At 38.7% G+C, this 20,033-nt stretch overlaps 1 protein-coding gene across 2 annotated transcripts in view; it reads left to right on the top strand.

Moving 5' to 3' along the window:
- Positions 1 to 20,033, top strand: part of TBC1D23 (TBC1 domain family member 23) — a 57,710-nt gene that overhangs the window by 8,280 nt on the left and 29,397 nt on the right. For both annotated transcript variants that reach the window (XM_030583040.1, XM_030583031.1), the window contains exons 2-4: positions 12,686 to 12,797; positions 13,068 to 13,173; positions 17,352 to 17,556. In XM_030583040.1, the coding sequence (XP_030438900.1) occupies positions 12,686 to 12,797; positions 13,068 to 13,173; positions 17,352 to 17,556 (423 nt within the window). The remainder of the gene's footprint in view (positions 1 to 12,685; positions 12,798 to 13,067; positions 13,174 to 17,351; positions 17,557 to 20,033) is intronic.

The raw sequence follows: 20,033 nt of genomic DNA, 5'->3' as shown, positions 1-20,033 counted from the left end.
ACCACTCCATTGATACAGGTAATGCTCACCCAATCAGAACCCCACCCTACCGGGTGTCTCCTCATGCCCAAGCTGCTATAGAACGGGAGATCCAGAACATGCTACAGATGGGTATAATCCGCTCATCTACCAGTGCATGGGCATCTCCAGTGGTTCTGGTACCCAAACCAGATGGGGAAATACGCTTTTGCGTGGACTACCGTAAGCTAAATGCGGTAACTCGTCCGGACAACTATCCAATGCCACGCACTGATGAGCTATTGGAAAAGTTGGGACGTGCCCAGTTCATCTCTACAATAGACTTAACCAAGGGGTACTGGCAAGTACCGCTAGATGAACCCGCCAAGGAGAGGTCAGCATTCGTCACCCATGCGGGGGTGTATGAATTCAATGTCCTTCCTTTTGGCCTTCGAAATGCGCCCGCCACCTTCCAGAGGCTGGTAGATGGTCTACTAGCTGGACTGGGAGAATTCGCAGTTGCCTACCTCGATGATGTGGCCATTTTTTCAGACTCCTGGCCAGAACACCTACTACACCTGGAAAAGGTCTTTGAGCGCATCAGGCAGGCAGGACTAACTGTTAAGGCCAAAAAGTGTCAAATAGGCCAAAACAGAGTGACTTACCTGGGGCACCAGGTGGGTCGAGGAACCATAAACCCCCTACAGGCCAAGGTGGATGCTATCCAAAAGTGGCCTGTCCCAAGGTCAAAAAAACAGGTCCAATCCTTCTTAGGCTTGGCCGGATACTACAGGCGATTTGTACCACACTACAGCCAAATCGCTGCCCCATTGACCGACCTAACCAAAAAGACCCAGCCAAATGCCGTTAAGTGGACTGATGAGTGTCAAAAAGCCTTTACCCAGCTTAAGGCAACGCTCATGTCGGACCCTGTGCTCAGGGCCCCGGATTTTGACAAGCCATTCCTAGTAACCACAGATGCATCTGAGCGTGGTATAGGAGCAGTGCTCATGCAGGAAGCAACAGATCACAACTTCCATCCTGTCGTGTTTCTCAGCAAGAAACTGTCTGAGAGGGAAAGTCACTGGTCAGTCAGTGAAAAGGAATGCTATGCCATTGTGTACGCCCTGGAAAAGCTACGCCCATATGTTTGGGGACGGCGGTTCCAACTACAAACTGACCATGCTGCACTAAAGTGGCTTCATACTGCCAAGGGTAACAACAAGAAACTTCTTCGGTGGAGTTTAGCTCTCCAAGATTTTGATTTTGAAATTCAACACATCACAGGAGCTTCTAACAAAGTTGCTGATGCACTCTCCCGTGAGAGTTTCCCAGAGTCCAGTAGTTAAAAAGTGTTCTTAAAATGTAAAAGTCTGTTAGTTATATACTTAGTAGTATATGTAAAGGTGCATGTGTTGTATTAATCTGTTTATTTTCAAGTTCTAGAAGGAAATTGCCGCCAGTGAGCTTCCCCACTGTCTGCAATTTGGGGGGCGTGTCATAAACAGATAGCTAAGGGTTAATGTCTCTTTCACCTGAAACACCTGACCAGAGAACCAATCAGGAAACCGGATTTTTTCAACTTTGGGTGGAGGGAAGTGGGTGTCTGAGTCTTTTGTCTGTCTGCCTGCTGTCTCTGAGCTTTGGAGAAGTACTTTCTACTTTCTAGTCTTCTGTTTCTAAGTGTAAGGACAAAGAGATCAGATAGTAAGTTCTATGGTTTCTTTTCTTTGGTATTTGCATGAATATGAGTGCTGGGTGCTTTGATTTGTATTCTTTTTGAATAAGGCTGTTTATTCAATATTCTTTTAAGCAATTGACCCTGTGTTGTATCATCTTAATACAGAGAGAACATTTGTATTTTTTCTTTCTTTTTTATATAAAGTTTTCTTTTAAGACCTGTTGGAGTTTTTCTTTACTTCAGGGAAATTAAGTCTGTACTCACCAGGGAATTGGTGGGAGGAAGAAATCAAGGGGAGAGCTGTGGGTTGGATTGCTAGCCTGATTTTGCATTTCCTCTGGGTGAAGAGGAAAGTGCTTTTGTTCCAGGATTGGGAACGGAGAGGGGGACTCACTCTGCGTAGTTTCACAGAGCTTGTGTCTGTGTATCTCTCCAGGAGCACCTGGAGGGGGGAAGGGAATCAGGATTATTTCCCTTTGTTGTGAGACTCAAGGGATTTGGGTCTTGTGGTCCCCAGGGAAGGTTTTTCAGGGGGACCAGAGTGCCCCAAAACACTCTAATTTTTTGGGTGGTGGCAGCAGTACCAGGTCCAAGCTGGTAACTAAGCTTGGAGGTTTTCATGCTAACCCCCAAATTTTGGACGCTAAGGTCCAGAATCTGGGAATAAGGTTATATCAATACTACCCTTAATCCTTTCACAAAACATATAGGTTTGTGAATATAGATCAGTGATGAGGCATGGCTCTTTGGACAAATGACCTGGATCAGTTTAAAGCCAGCAAAAAGTTGTAGATCCCAAAGATCCCAGACTGAATGCTTGATATGCTTTTTTTAAAATAAAAATGAAGAAAATCACCTGTCACCAGAGTATGCTTTAAAAATATCAACATGTTGTGGAGAGACACTGGGGGAGAGGCGGGTCATTGTGTCTAACTAGGTCCAGCAAAGCTTAAGGACAAAATACTTGATTTCTACAAATACAGAGAAACTCAGTGTCATTTGGATCCAAGCACAAGGAAAATTACACTTTTGTCAGAGGAGAACATAGTAGAAAAAGTACCTTAAACCTATTTACTGAAGAAATTCTGTAGGAAACCTACAGTCTTCTGTGGTGTAATAGTCAGTTTATTTTTTCTTTAGTGGTTAATTGTAAATACCTGTTGGAATCCACAGTTCTTCCTTATTTCTTGAAGAGCAGATTTATGAAAATTTGAGGCATGTTGGGTAAGAGAACTTTATTTTAGCTCATAAATTGAGGAAAACAATAAAATTGTTTTCTGACTTTAAAAGAAACAAATCGTAAATTTTGATGTTTCGGGTATATAGTCAACAGATGATAACCAGAAGTTTTTGGTTTGATATGGGGATATACTTTGAAACAATGTGCTACATTGCTATGATCCACTTCATGGGAGTTTTATTTGTTTTGACCTTTTTTTTTTTTTTAGTAGGAAGTATTTATTTAATACATGGTTGCAAAATAAGTCATTTTAGCCAATTTGCCACTTTTGGGTAAACATAATGTGCGAATTCAGCAATATCATTACTTTTGTTTGAGGCAAGAAATGTTATCAACATCTAACCCTAAATGCATTGTGAAATAGACAATTGGTGGAAACACTTAAATGAAACAAATAGTTTGTGTTCCTTTTTTTTAGCATATTTTTGGTATGTCTCTACTTGTGCATACACACATTTTCTCATTGAAATTAAGTGTAATTTAAAAGTTTGAAACATCAGTTGAGAAGGAGATAAAATACATCCTGTTTAGTTTCCCTTACATCAGGATTACATTTAAAACGATAGTGATATGATGAAAACATGGTTATGAATCTATAAAAGTTGAGAAAATCTATTGGCAGGTGCTTAATATATTTACCCACTTATTTAGTTTTCAAGTCTCACACAAGTGGATGCAACAGCATTTTTTTTAAAACAACGTCAGCAGTTCAACTGTCTCAAGACCTACTTTAACTGGAAAACTGGTGCTTTCATTGTGGATGTAATCACTACTTATGCTTCCAAATTTCACCATTGGGTTCCTGAACCATAATTAAACTGTTTGGGACAGTGTAATGTGACATAAAATAGTGTTGCAATGGTAAATAGTTTTTGATGCTCATGACACTACTTCCTAAATCTGAGAAACCTCAAGGGGGTGCCACATTTGGGGCCTGTTTCACTGCACCTTTTTTTTTTTTTTTTTTTTTAAGTTGAAGAACTTTTTTTTATTTACATCAATACAAAATAGCTGTTGCTGGAACTTTTGCATTCCAGTAAGAGGATCGTTAATTAAAAATAGGAACCAGAGGGTAACTGAGGTTACAAAACATTTGGAGGTGGTGGGGAGGAGAGAGATTTCTGGGGAGTAGAAAAATATATGTAGATTGAAGTTTTTATAGTGGAAAGCTTTTATTTAAAAAATATTTGCAAGATATAATGATCTGAACCCTATTGCCTCTGATAGTTTGTTCTACTGTTGATCACTCAGCCAGCAGGTTTTGTTTTGTTTTTTATTTACTATATGTTAGTTTATGATGTGTATTTTATCAAATATTTTTATAACTGATACAAAACATGACCTTAAGTGTGTACTCTTTTCAGCCAATTGCTATAGCTAGAAGTGGTTTCTGCAAGAAACATTTCATAAATCCAGCATTGCTGATTTAACTTTTCCTCCTTAATTTGAAGTAGTGTGATGAGACTGAAATAAAAGAGCCAGAGACGCACAAGGTGGTTATCTGGTTCTGTACATGTCTTCATAGGACTCCACAGAAGAACTTCTTTGGTGAAAGTAAATTTGAACTGTATCTGTTTTCTGTTCTGAATGAGAGAGTACTATTTTCCTAATAGATCTCTGCTAGCAGCCCTGCTTGTGCTAGCATGGATCTCCATGCATATTCCCCATAACTCCTGTGACAACAGCAATGCCATATATGCTCCTGCTTTCTCCTTTCTCTGCCCATGTTCCTGATAATGCCAAGATGTAAGGCATTTAAAGGGGCAGGCTCCAATGCCATGGTGCCAGCAGATGAAACATTGGTAGGGACTCAGAATTCAGGTCCTGTTTAGACTTGTTACATTTATCAACTTGGTTTTTTTTTTTATTAACTGCTTCAAGGTTAAATTAAAAGTGACCAATAAGGTAGTGGGAGCTAGGTGTGTGCATGGATAGGATGGGAATGTGACAGAGTGTACTGATGGCAGCCTTGTTTCTGTCCCTGGAACTACAGGGAACATGTATGTAGATCAATACCTAACAAATACATGCTTACAGTACTGCTTGCTACCGTGAAGATGGGCAGTATATTAAAGCAAATAATGAGTGGTATGATACTAGGCTGTCGTCTAAGGAGAGTGGATACAAGTAATGAGAGCATCTTTTCAAGTATAGTAGCACAAACGGATCTACGAACAGCATATGGCTAATCAGTGTAGCAATCTGAGTTGAGATAATTGTTTTTAAGGTTTGTACAAACTAATGAATGAGTGTGATCATTTACCAGAAGGATATGTATTGCTGATTGACTATAAACAAGAATAGATGAAAGAATCTAATTTTGGGTTAGCCTGTGGATGCCACATGGATTTAAGCTAAATAGGGGAGAAAAGTAACATAGTACAGATCTACCCCCGATATAACACACATTCGGATATAACGCAGTAAAGCAGTGCTTCAGGGTGGGAGGTGGGGCTGCGCACTCTGGCAGATCAAAGCAAGTTCAATATAATGCTGTTTCACCTATAACACGGTAAGATTTTTTGGCTCCCAAGGGCAGCGTTAAATCAGGGTAGAGGTATAATTTCTTATTGCAAGATATTCAAGTGTCTTTCTCAGAACAAAAAATGTAAGGGGTACGTTTTCAAAGCATCGTCCAAGTGATGGTCTTTGATCTACGCTAGCTGTGCAGCTGCATAAAGGGTTGCTGTACTGCCAAATGTATGAAAGTAATAGTTCATCAGTAGTTTTGTCTCTCGTTCAGCCTCTCCTCTGTCTGTGATCTGGTTCCAGAAATATTTTTCTGCTGTCTCTCTTTCCTGCTTGTTTACCTCACAACAGCTTCCAGTCTGATTTGGCAGCCTTGTTATGTGTATGACAAGGTTATGGAGCTGCTTCACAGGTGTGGAAGGAGCTGACTGCAATCCTATACAGAAATATTAAGTCTGGTTTTACCATGCAGGTCCTATCAACATTATTTGAAAGTGCTCATTTTAACTCTATGCACCCCATTGAAATTGAAGGGTTAAGAATGAAATACCTTAATTTGGCTTTTACATTTTAATTGTAGCCTAATTTGGTGACTGTCTTCTTAGTAAGAACTTTCCAGGAACTCAACACACTCAGTAATTTATGTGAAATTCCATAAAGACTAACAGGAGTCAGGATTAGAGGTAGTTAGAAATGGGAAATGCCTACTAGATGCTTGAATTTATCCCACTACAAGAGCAAGATATAGTCCCAGATGCACTTAGTTAGAGATCATATTGATGTTATGCTTGATCTTGTATAAAAGGCTAGGAAAAAGTGCGCTCTCGCGTGCTCTCTTTCTCTCTCTAGGTATATAGACTCATATGTATTGCGAGAAGCATGTGGATTCCTTTTGTTTAGACTTTTAGCTTAGTTTTATTTACGATGACCAAAAAAACCCAGCTTATTTATCAGAAGTAATGTGTTGTTTGGTCAAAGTTTCCTGAATGGTTTATATTCAGCATTACAAACTAATTCAGTAAACCACATGATTACCAGATACTTTCAATGTATTGTTATAATATTTACAAACTTAGACATGCAAAATTTGCATAACTAATTTGCTAAGAAAATAATTTTCAACCACAGACTTGATGAAATGTCACTACAGTGAAACCTGCCTTACGTAACCAATTAGCCACCCATGGTAGTTGCTAAAATAAGTCCTTAATAAAAGTGAGTGTTTGTGAACATTGAATTCAAATTGGACTAGAAATTTTGAGAATGTTTCAGACTAGTTTCTGGTGGTTTTTAGAGATTGAAGATAAAACCTCAGCTTCGTTTGTTTATTCTAATTGGAAAAGTTCAGGAAAAGAAACTACTGCAAAGTAATGACTTATGTATCTCATGAAAAGCAGTGTTCTGTAATTGCTTCCCAATTCCATCGAAGGTAGTACTGGTAGGTAGGAAAGTTCTGCTTTTGTGATTATTCATTTAGTAATATTTATTGTTTGTCATTACCAAGCACCTGGGTGCCTTACATATATAAAATAAACATTACATAAAAAGTACAAGTCTTTAAACATAAAAGGACCAACAAGAGACCAACTTCTCTTGATCCCAACCTCCTCCCCAAGTTTTAAAAGCCTTAGTCAAGCAAGTCTTGCTATATATCCTGAAGTTTGCTTAACTTGGCCCTCGTCCAGACTAACCCGCGGCATCGGCGGGTTAAAATCGATTGCTCGGGGATCGATATATCGCGTCTAGTCTGGACGCGGTGTATCGATCCCCGAGCGCGCTTACATTGATTCCGGAACTCCATCAATCCGAACGGAGTTCCGGAATCGACACGGAGAGCCGCGGACATCGATGCGGCGCCGTCCAGACTGGTGAGTACCTCGATTTTAGAAATTCGACTTCAGCTACGTTATTCTCGTAGCTGAAGTTGCGTATCTAAAATCGATTTTAATTCCTAGTCTGGACGTGGCCTTGGATTCTAATAGATTGATGGGGAAGTGTATTTCAGAGGCAAGGGCCCTCTACTGAGAGAGACCTGCTGTTAGGTGTAAAGAGGCTAATTCCAGGCATCAACAATGGTATGCCTTGTGTAAGAGAATTGGTTTTTCAGATAAATGGTCCAGCCACCAATCAGGACTTTGTAAACTGTAACCAGAACTTTGAATTGTACCCAGATGAAAACAGAGAAGCCAGCACAGAATGTAAACCAAAGCTGTTAAGGGCTCTTAGCTTGCCTTGTTCAAGAGATGAGATGCTGTAGGAGGAATAATAAATGTAGTTAGTAATGGACTGACTTTTGTGCAGGTCTTCACCAGTCATATGAAGGACAAGAGCCCAGCTCGTCTGAAGTTTGCTCCTGTAGTTTCCTGCTGTAATATCACTTTCTTAAGTAACATTAAAATCAGTCTGAATCTGATTTGTTTTGATTTTCCTCCAAATAAAAAAACCAAACTGAAAGCTCCTATTAGCAATTGAGACTCTGCTCTCTTAGCAAGCCATGATAAACTCAGTTGATTACATCACGCACCATTCTGAACAGTTTTTGTAGGTGTGATGGAAGAAAAGAATGTCTGATTGTCATAGCCACAGCAGAGTAATATAAACAACTTCTGTGTTGCAGTCCATCTAATGTAAGGTGATAACACCTCTGTAGTGACAAACCATGCTATCAGTTCAGTACTCTTCAAGGTCAGGCAGTAGACCAGTGCCATCCCTCTTTTTGGTCTGCAGGGTACCAAGTACTGATGATGGAATTTCTGGGGAATGACTGTTTTAAGCTGGTATCATACTGTTGGGTATTTTCCCCTTGTGTGATTGTTTCCATTTACATTATGGCAAAAGCTAATTTTGATACAAGTACAAATACACAGCTCTTTAATCTGTAAATACCAGGTATTGGTAGCTGCAGATTTAAAACTGTCAGGTCCATTAGAAATTCTCTTCCAGATGCGTTTGTAATTATTTCCAGAATAGTTGTTCCATAGGTATGTTTGTCTTTAATTACATTCTCTCCAATACATGTTGAAACATGGTTTATATATTACAGCCTGAGGCTCTAGCTAGACTATGACTTTTAACCAGTTAATTATGCAGCTGGTGGTAATACTTGGATAGTAAACTGTAGCTGCTAACCATATTTTACCCATGCTATAGGTCTAATCTGGCACTGGATTCTCTCTCTAATCAGTTGGACAAACTGAGTTCAAAGCTTTACAATACCATGGGACCTCCTAATTGTGCCTGCTTAACAGGATTGGTGGCTTCTCCTTCATCTTGCTCCTCTGTGCCCAGAGTGGATTGCCCACATGCTGCTGGTTCTGATCTGTGTGTATGTCCTCCAGGTGCTTTATCTTCTAATATGGAAGAATGGGTTCACTGCCCACATTTTCCAGAATGCACTGGTACAAATATAGTTAGACAGTTTAGGGGTGTCTGAACAAACAGAGTTGCATATTTTTGCCCAACTGTGTGTCAGTATGTGGACACCACTCAACCATGTTTGTCCTATGTGTTAAGGAATGCTAATTTATTTTGCCTTGCTGGGTTATATGCCTAAATTGCAGGCATTAAAACTGTAGCGCATATTATGCTGATGATAAACACTGGGTAGTGCTGCTGTATGTAATGTCTGGTGTTTGTCAAATGAAGTTTGACCCGGTGTTTGCCACCTGTCAGACTTGATTTCTGAACAGAACATTAATTTCAGCTAGGTACAGGTTACATTACTGTGCTAATAACAGATTGCACAAGAGGAAGCATATGAAAAAGAAATCAAGTGGCTAGTGTGGCCATTTTATAAATACATGAGAACCGCAAAACACAGCCCTCACTAAATTTTTTAGTTGTATTTTTATTTTATCTCTAGTTCTATATGGATCTGGCTTTCTAAAGTCTTAAGACACAGAAAGGATTTGTTCACCACTCAAATGAATTCAGGTTTGCAAATATTTTGGCTGTTCTATTTTCTCATTTGGTTTGTATTCATCAGTGAAGATCTCTTCTATTTGGGAGATTATTCAAGTGAGCAGCTTGGCTTTCCTCATGTCTCTGTTAGATGGGAGTGAAAAGTTATAACTGAATTGCTCTAATGAATTATGTTGTTATGAGCTATTTATTAAGGGTGTAGGTAGGAAGCATTATACTACAATAGATAAAACATTAAGCTTTACAACTAGTGCTGGTCCTTTAGACTCCCCAATTTAGAATCATAACCATCTTGACAGAACTGTACTGCTAGGATGGCCATTTGTTGCACAGCTGTGAAGACAACTTTGCTGTCTCTCATCTAAAATCAGCAACTGCTCTAACAGGAACATGCATAATAGCTTTGGGAAGGTGTGGGAGGTGTTCCTCTCCAACAGATATGTACCTGTAATCAATTTCAAGGGTTCTGGAGAGCTGCTTATTAAACTCTAATAACTTTTAATTACAGAGTAACATGTAAAGGCAGGTATCTTGCCTGACAAAGCCTTAGAGTGTAAACTCTTTGTATGTGTACAGTGCCTGGAACAATGAGGTCCTGATCTAGGTTGGGGCGATTCTAAGCACTTCCGCTATACAAATAATAGATTAATAAAAAAAAAAAACTAGAAAAGTAAATCTCTTCTTACAAAGTCTTACTACATTTTCATCCAAACTGGATGTGAATATGTTGGCTTTCACACAATCTACATATAAAATCTGATTTGAAGCACTTATGCTTATAAGCCTATTGGAAAAAGACACAAACAATTGTGCAGGTATTTAACTTTAACATCTAACATCCTGTGTAGTTTTCAGTGGAACACATGGATGCTTAAAGTTAAACGTGTGCATAAATGTTTACAGATTTGGGTCTTTGCCTTTTTTTGAAATATAGAGATTAATCTTTAGAAAACAGGTGTGTGTGTGTGTGTGTCTTTTAAGAGACTAGAGTTCATATGTCTTGATCAAGGAATTCCATTGGGAGTGGGTAGTTGAACATTAAAATTAGCATACTAAACTCAGCATCTGACTTGCTATATCCATTACAGGAATATGAACTGTAGCTACTGAAGACCATGGGCAGATACGTACCATAAAAAAAGTGCCCAAATATGAGGCATTTTATTAGGTCTGCTATAGAATGTTCTAATTTAATGTCAGCCAGTATCACAATTCTTCCTTATGAAACATACCTTTTTAAAGGACAGTGAAGTTCATTAAGTAGAACATGGTGTGGCATCAGTAGTTACTAACAGAGGTCTTTAACTGATAACCCTTTAGTACCCACATGTGCAAGTATATACATTGATTCACAAGATATACTTCTCTGTATTTTGGGGTAAAATCATTCTGTACTTAATGTATGGCAAGTGTGTCATGCTCCACTCACTCTGTAGACAAACTGTTTAACTGTTATTTCTGCTACCCTCTTGCACCTGCTGTTTTGCCATCACTGTAACTTTACATGTGTCATAACTCTCTTACCCAGATCTGAAACTTAGAGTTCAGAAGATGAGAAGCTAGCATGAAACCTCCAAACTTAATTACCAGCTTGGATCTGATATCGCTGACACCAGCCAGAATTCCAGTGTCTGGCTCACTCTGGTCTCCCCAAAACCTTCCCTGGGGAACCCCCAAGACTCAGATGCCCTGAGTCTCACCACAAAGGGAAATAACCCACTTCCCTTCTCCCTCTTCCCCTCCAGGTGTTTCCTCCCTGGGTTCCTGGAGAGAGATACAGATTCAAGCTCCGTGAATCTAAACAAAGGGATTCCACCCTCTTTACCTCCTCCCAGATTTCCCCGCCCTGGGTACTCTGGGAGATTCCCTGCTTCAAGTCCTTGAAACACAAGTACCGAGAGATCTAATCTCTCTCCCCCCCTCACCCAGAGGGTATGCAAAGTCAGGCTTAGTAAATCTAACACAAAGAGATTTTCCCCCTCCCTTCGTTTCTTAGCCTTAACCAGTGAAAAACACTCAAACCGGTCTTAAAAAGAAAGCTTTATATAAAAAGAAAGAAAAAGGACATAAAATGGTCTCTGTATCAAGGTGACAATATACAGGGTCAATTGCTTAAAGGAAAAAATGAATAAACAGCCGTATCCAAAAAGAATACAATTTAACACATTCCAGCAACTACACCCATGTAAATACAAAAAAAACCAATATAAACCTATTGTCTTACTATCCTTGTACTTACAACTTGGAAACAGAAGATTAGAAAGCCTGGAGATAGAAAGATCACTCTCAGAGCCGAGAGGGTCACTGAACCAAGACAAAGAACAAAAAACTCACACCCAAAACTTCCCTCCACCCAGATTTGAAAAAATCTTGTTTCCTGATTGGTCCTCTGGTCAGGGGTTTGGTTCCCTTTGTTAACCCTTTACAGGTAAAATAACATTAACCCTTAGCTATCTGTTTATGACAACATGAAATTGTAGGAGGTAGCTCAGCAGGTGCATTCAGTCTGCAAGTGTGTGAAATATTCAACTGCAGCCATCAAGAAGATTTTTATCTGTTGAAAATACGTGCAAAGTTTTCACTTTCTGAATAATCGCGTTATGTCTACATTTAAACATTTTTGATGAGACATTAAAAAAAATTCTTACAACTAGAATGTCTTGAGTATTCCGTTATATGCTAACTTGTTAGATTGCGGGATTAGTGTTAAAAGCTTTTTGATATCTTTTCAATCCATTGATTTTGTTGGGTTTTTTCTTTTTGTTTTCTTTTACGTTTATCACATTAATTATGCCAGATAAAACTGAAGACTCGGTTAATTACTTGGCTAGCATCCCATGACATGAATGCATCTGAAAAAGGAAATATGGGTGAAGAGATAACTATTGATAAACCGCTGAAAAAATATTTTCCAGTATCTAGGTCGTCTAATGATTTATTTAATGAGACATTGCCACCTAATTTAGGTCCCGAATTTGCATTTGAATGTGTAATGTGTGGGTGAAAAAAATGCTTCCTTAGACTCTCTAACATATCAATGAAAATAGTGCAGCTCCTTAGGTTTAAACATTCTTCTACAATGTTAGACCAATTTTGTAGTAAATGTGCCACTTCATGAGAATCAGAAAATTAAATAATTCATTTTCATTATTTAAACTGAGTGGAATTTGAAGTCAAGCAGACCACACACACTGTGAAAAATAAATTAGGTTTTACAGTATTTGGTTTCAAGTAATCTAAGTTTATTTATAAAAATAGGTCAGGAAACTTTTATTTTTAATTTTTTGGGGGGGAGGCAGGAGGTTGATGGCTCCTCCAGCTTGGAGGGATCTTTAGCAGATATCACATGCTGAATAATCAAAACATTTTTTCTGTTTAAAGTACTTTTTAATGTATTTTTTTAAAAAATTCTGTAGGGAAAAAGACCTTGAAGAAGCTCTAGAAGAAGGAGGTTGTGACCTTGAAACAGTAAGAAACATCATTCAAGGGAGACCACTGCCTGCTGATTTGAGAGCCAAAGTCTGGAAGGTAACTATGACTTTAAAGAAAGAAATATATACTTGCAGACATATTTTTATTTGAAGCTAATGGCTTCAGTATCATGAATAATTATAAAATGATTACCCTCCCCCCATTTGTGGGGGCATGTGTGCCATGCAGAACTCTGAAATGTGTGTTAATTCAGTTTTGAAATGTTTACTCTCCTTTGAGCTTAAATCTGTAGAGTTCATTGAGTGCAGTAACTAGATCTCTGCAGAAGTACAGCTAGTAATGCGTTGAAGAACTGTTTGTTTTCAGATTGCACTGAATGTTGTAGGAAAAGGGGACAGTCTGGCATCCTGGGATGGTTGTTTAGATCTACCAGAACAAAGCATAATTCACAAGGATTGCCAAGAGCTAATTGGTAAGTTTGATAACTACATTTCTGTAATGCCTGCTCTCTTAGCGTCATGTTGTTTAACATAATTACCTTCACTAGTATTTAAACTGTGAAGGGGATTTTAGGTGGGGAAGGTAAAAGCTTAGCACAGAATAATAACTGAATATCTCCGATGTGCAAGCAGAACTTAATCTTTGAAAGGAAGACACGAAGGAAGTGCAAAGTATATCTATTATGTAATAAACAGCATAATCCAAAGGAAAAAGGGCTGTGATTGAGACTGTTGAAAAATATAAATGACCACTTTCAGAAAAGTTGGTCTATTGCATTTGCTGTTTATTATATAATGCCCTTCATGTTTTGAACTTTTGGATGAGTTGCCAGTTTATGCCAAAGAGCGACACAGTACCTCCTAACACCATGATAAAACATTGATTCACTGCTGACTCTGAGGTTCATTTAATCATCAATACCACTTCCTACTATCCAATAATAGTTTTTAAACTGTTTTTGTATTTATATAGTAGCTATTGAGAAGAAAAAGCTGTTCCCTATGTGAATTCCTCTTCCCTGTTTCACTTCTGAAAAAAAAATCACTTAAGTAAATAGAAAAAAAAATCTAAAACCCCACTATTAATAATATTAAGTTACCTTGCTTTTCAGGAGTACAGTAAATGGCACAATCAATTTTAATGTTGTATTGGACTGTGGCACGTTATATCTGTAAAGTCACTACTCCTTGTGATTCCCCCCCCCCCCTTTTTCTCAGTCAGGCCAAAATAAAACTTTTATACAACTAGTTTTGTGACTGTGCCAAGGTAATCTAATTAATGTAACAGTGTTAAGGTTCTATCTAAGACTTGCTTTTAAAGCAGGATTAAAAATCCTCTGTTTCACACTTTAGTGAAGGTATTGCATCTGCAAATTTATACAACACTTCAGATGACACTTGCATTTTCTTTTATATATTATAAAAATATTTATCAACTTTGACGAAGGAACCCTTTTTTAAATGCTTCGTTTGTAGATAATTTTTACCATCGGTTATGGGTGTTGGGGTCCCTGTGGCACAATAAGTTGTCACTACAAACTTCATCTGGACACACTTATAATATAACATCTTAAGTATAGGTTGCCTTTCAATTTTTTTAAATTAAACACAGTCAGTCATTCCCCCTTTTTTGTCATTACCCATTTCAGCTACATAAAGAGAGATGACTGAACTGGGGTGGTGTTGAGGAGAAGAGGAATGTGAAAAATCTTTTTTAAGTAAAAATAAGATTTTTATTTAAAATGGATTTTTATTCACTTTTTTTATAAAATAAGCCTGTTCAAAATTTAACTTTTATTTGTGACAACCTATGTTAAGATCTAGACTTACTATAAGCAAGTAAAATATTTAAAATTAAAAATATACTGAATCAATGAGCTGTCCTTATAAATTGTAAATGTTGAGTTAAAGGCTGCTTTTTTACACAGAATAAATGTAAAAACATTTAGAGGTCATGCTTTACAAATAGGTTGTGATGTCAAGTTCTTTAAGTATCATTTTCACTCTTCACAGTGGAGTGAATGCTGGTATTTTTTTCCAAATGTCAGTACTTTCAGTCTCTGCAGGAGAGCTTTGCAGAAATACTTTTTCACTTTATGTATGAAACTCATTTCAGGTAATGTTCAATAAAAAATTATTTTAAAATGCTGTTTTTTCACATTTTTAATTGAATTTGAATCAGGCTTTGGAGCTGTGCTCTGACTCTGCTCCAGTTCCAGGCAAAAATCTGCAACTCCACTGCTCCAGAGCGGCTCCGCGCTACAGCTCCGGGCTCCACTCCAAAGCCCTGATTTGAATTTCCATTCAAATGCATCTTAACACAAATCATGAATAAAAATTTAATTACCTTGTAAATAAGAAATACATTTTCTAACAAAGAAAACGTGAAAATCTCAATAAATATGCTAAGCTACATATTTGCTGAAATAAATGGGTATAGTTGTAATATATCCCTCCTGGTTAGCAAAAATTACCACATCTAGTTTAAAAGCTTTATTTAGTTGTAAATAATCAAATCAATATGTTTTAATGGTTATACCAGGGTTTCTCAAACAGGGGTTGCTGCTTCTGTAGGGAAAGCCCCTGGTGGGCCAGGCCCCGGTGTGTTTACCTGCCCCGTCCGCAGGTCTGGCCGATCGCAGCGTCCACTGGCCGCAGATCACTGCTCTGGGCCAATAGGAACTGCTGAAAGCGGCGCAGGCCGAGGGATATACTGGCCAAATTGGAATAAAAGAGAGGCATTTAGCACATTTTAAATCTACCTCTGTGTTTCATGTAGGCTAGAAAATCCAGTCTCATCTGTTCCCACTTCATTGTGACATCCCAGCTTGCTTTGAACATTTAGGCCAATGCCTTTTTCTTAAAACTAGGGCTGTCGATTAATCACAGGTAACTCACCCAATTAACTCAAAAATATTGATCGCACTGTTAGGCAATAGAATACCAACTGAAATTTATTAAATATTTTGAATGTTTTTTTTACATTTTCACATATAGCTATTTCAATTACAACACAGAATTCAAAGTATACAGTGCTCATTTTATATTATTTTTATTACAAATATTTGCACTGTAAAATGATAAACAAAAGAAATAGTATTTTTCAATTCACCTCATACAAGTGCTGAAGTGCAATCTCTTTATCATGAAAGTGCCACTTACAAGTGTAGGGTTTTTTGTTACATAACTGCACTGAAAAAAACGAAACAGCATAAAACTTTAGAGTCTACAATTGTAGTCCACTGTAGTCTTGTTCAGCTAATCATTAAAGAAATAAGTTTGTTTACTTTACGGGAGATAATGCTACCTGCTTCTTAATTACAATGTCACCTGAAAGTGAGAACAGGCATTCGCATGGCACTGTTGTAACTGGCGACACAAGATATTTATTTATGTGCAGATGCGCTGAAGATTCATGTGCCTGTTCGTGCTTCGGCCATCATTCTAGAGGACATGTTCCATGCTTATGACTCTTGTTAAAAAAATAAGGCATTAATTAAATTTGTGACTGAATTCCTTAGGAGAGAATTGTATGTCTCCTGCTCTGTTTTACCCACATTATGCCATATATTTCATGTTATAGTAGTCTCAGACAATGACCCAGCACATCTTATTACTTTTAAGAACACTTTTGTTGCAAATTTGACAAAATGCAAAGATACCAATGTGAAATTTTTAAAGATAGCTACTGCTCTCAACCCATGATTTAAGAATCTGAAGTTTCTTCCAAAATCTACAAGGAATGAGGTGTGGAACATGCTTCCAGAAGTCTTACAAGAGCAACGCTCTGATGCGGAAACTACAGAACCCGAACCACCAAAAAAGAAAATCAACCTCCTGCTGATGGCATCTGACAACTCGTTATGATGAAAATGAACATGCATTGGTCTACACTGCATTGGATGGTTATCAAGCAGAACCCATCATCAGCATGGGCGCATGTCCTCTGGAATGGTGGTTGAAGCATGAAGGGCCATATGAATCTTTAGTGCATCTGGCATGTAAATATCTTGCGACACTGGCTACAACAGTGCCATGCAAATGCCTGTTCTCACTTTCAGGTGACATTGTAAAAAAGAAGCAGGCAGCATTATCTTCTGCAAATGTAAACAAACTTGTTTGTCTGAGCAGTTGGGTGAACAAGAAGTAGGACTTATTGGACTTGTAGGCTCTAAAGTTTTACATTGTTTTATGTTCGAATGCAGTTATTTTTTATACATAATTATACATTTTGTAAGTTAAACTTTCATAATAAAGAAATTGCACTACAGTACTTGTGTTAGTATTTTTCAATTCACCTATTTCTTTTGTATTTTACAGTGCAAATATTTGTAATAAAAAACAAAGTAAGCACTGTACACTTTGTATTCTGTGTTGTAATTGAAATCAGTATATTTGAAAATGTAGAAAACATCCAAAAATATTTGAATAAATGGTATTCTATTATTGTGTAACAGCATGATTAATTGCAATTAATTTTTTTTAATCGCTTGACAACCCTACTTAAAACCTGTTTTCAAACCATCACTTAAAAACCTGATTCAAACTAATGTATCTGCAGTCAGTTACAGTTCTGTATGTGAGTGTAACTGCCATAGGAAACTATTCCGTAACTGCCTCTGAAGTATTTGTTATACTTTTCTATTTCCAGAACAGCTGTCAGTGCCAGAAGAAGAGAAGTCAGTATTACTTTTGGATATTGAATCCGTTACTACCTTTTACTGTAAATCGCGTAATGTTAAATACAGTTCCTGCCTCAGTTGGATACATCTACTGAAGCCACTGGTGCATCTTCGAATTCCACGCAGTGATTTATATAACTGCTTTTATGCTATCATGAACAAGTACATTCCTAGGTAAAATGTGTGTGCGCACGTGTATGTGAGAGAGAGAGAGAAAACGAACTACTGTTGCTGGCATCGAATGTGTACATTTTTCAGAACTAGTTTCTCAACAGACACATTATGGTGTTTTTGGCAATTGGTATAGAGATTTCTGCAGTAATAAAGGAGTAACATTATTTATAGCAAAATTACCACATTCCCTCAGATTATTATAAAATTGGAGGTGTTCATGAAAATGTAACTAATCTAAATGCTACAGACGTTAGATATGATTCCAGAAAATGACTGCCAAAGTTTTCATGATTTAACTAATTCACATGTAACTGGCACACATTCCCTAAACCTTTTAAAAAACACATCACCTCATGCAATATCAGAAGTACTTGTTTAGAAACTGTTCTGCCTATATGTTCTGTAAGCTGAACTTTCTCTTCCCTTATTAGCATTTTGCATATCTATGATGCCTACCTTCCAGTGACGTCAAAGCACTTCACAAACACTAAGTTTCTCAACATCCCCATAAAGGAGGTAAATACTATTGTCCCCATGTTATGGGTGGGTAAACTGAGGCATAGAAAGGTCTGATTTCCCAAGCTACACAGTAGGTAATCAGCAATTTGGAAATAAAACTCAGGAATCCTGAAGCAGCACCTGCTGCTTTAACCACTACATTTACTCCCTCATATTAATATTATTATTATTTGTACTACAGTAGTGCCTGTAGACTCCAAATGTGCAAAGTGCTGTACATACACATACTAATGGACAGTCTCGGTTCAAAGATCTTAGTCTAGATGAGACAAAGGGTGTGAGAAGAAGTATTGTCTCCATTTTACAAATGAGAAATGAAGAGATTTAAATAATTTGGCCACAATTTCACAGGCAGTCTGTAGCAGTTGGGAGCGGAACCCAGATCTTTTGTGTTCAAGTCCAGTGTCTTAACCATAGGACTATCCTTATACTTTTTACACTCTCTCTCTCTCTCTCCCGTCTACACTACGGGATTAGTCCGATTTTACATAAACCGGTTTTGTAAAACAGATTGTATAAAGTCGAGTGCACACGGCCACGCTAAGCACATTAATTCAGTGGTGTGCGTCCATGGTCCGAGGCTAGCGTCGATTTCCGAAGCATTGCACTGTGGGTAGATAATCTCTAGCTATCCCATAGTTCCCGCAGTCTCCCCCGCCCCTTGGAATTCTGGGTTGAGATCCCAGTGCCTGATGGGGCAAAAATCATTGTTGCGGGTGGTTCTGGGTAAATGTCGTCACTCATTCCTTCCTCCGGGAAAGCAACAGCGGACAATCATTTCGCGCCCTTTTTCCCTGGATTGCCCTGGCAGACGTCATAGCATGGCAACCATGGAGCCCGTTCAGCTTTTTTTTATTGTCACCATATGTGTACTGGATGCCGTTAACAGAGGTGTTACTGCAGCGCTACACAGCAGCATTCATTTGCTTTTGCATGATAGCAGAGACGGTTGTCAGTCGTTCTGTACCGTCTACTGCCATTGTAAATTGGCAGTAAGATGACGGTTATCTGTCGTTCTGTGCTGTTTGCTGCTGTCATGGGTGCCCCTGGCTGAGGTCGGCTAGGGGCGTAAAGGCAAAAATGGGAATGACTCCCTGAGTCAATCCCTCCTTTATCATCCCGCTGCTATGATAGTCCAGGCAGTACAGAATCGTTTCTTTACACAGGAAAGGGAGGGGGCTGACGGAGCTCAGCCACCAGTTGCTATGATGAGAATGGTTACCCACCGTTCTGTACCATCTACTGGGAGTGACCGGGAATCATTCCTATTTTTACCCAGGCGCCCCCGGCCAGCTTCACCTGAGGCCAGCTAGGAGCACTCACGGGCTGATGGTGACGACAGATATCAGTCATATTGTACCATCTGCCATCGGGGAGGGGAGAAGAGTGGATACTGCTGTTCATTGCTGCAGCATCGCATCTACCACCAGCATTCAGTAGACATAGGGTGACATTGAAAAAAGTCAAGAAACGATTTCTTTCCCTTTTCTTTCACGTGATGGGGGGAGGGAGTAAATTGACGAGCTATTCCCTGAACCACGCTGGACAATGTGTTTGAACCTACAGGCACTGGGAGCTCAGCCAAGAATGCAAATACTTTTCGGAGACTGCTGTGGACTGTGGGATAGCTGGAGTCCTCAGTACCCCCTCCCTCCCTCCATGAACATCCATTTGAGTCTCTGGCTTCCCGTTACACTTGTCACGCAGCACTGTGTAGCCTGGAGATTTTTTTCAAACGCTTTGGCATTTTGTCTTCTGTAACGGATCTCTGATAGAACAGATTTGTCTCCCCATACAGCAGTCAGATCCAGTATCTACCGTACGGTCCATGCTGGAGCTCTTTTTGGATTTGGGACTGCATCACCACCCGTGCTGATCAGAGCTCCACACTGGGCAAACAGGAAATGTAATTCAAAAGTTCGCGGGGCTTTTCCTTTTTACCTGGCCACTGCATCCGA

Source organism: Gopherus evgoodei, chromosome 1, assembly GCF_007399415.2.
Source record: "Gopherus evgoodei ecotype Sinaloan lineage chromosome 1, rGopEvg1_v1.p, whole genome shotgun sequence".
NCBI classification, from domain to species: Eukaryota; Metazoa; Chordata; order Testudines; family Testudinidae; genus Gopherus; species Gopherus evgoodei.
This window is presented reverse-complemented; position numbering and strand designations above follow the sequence as displayed.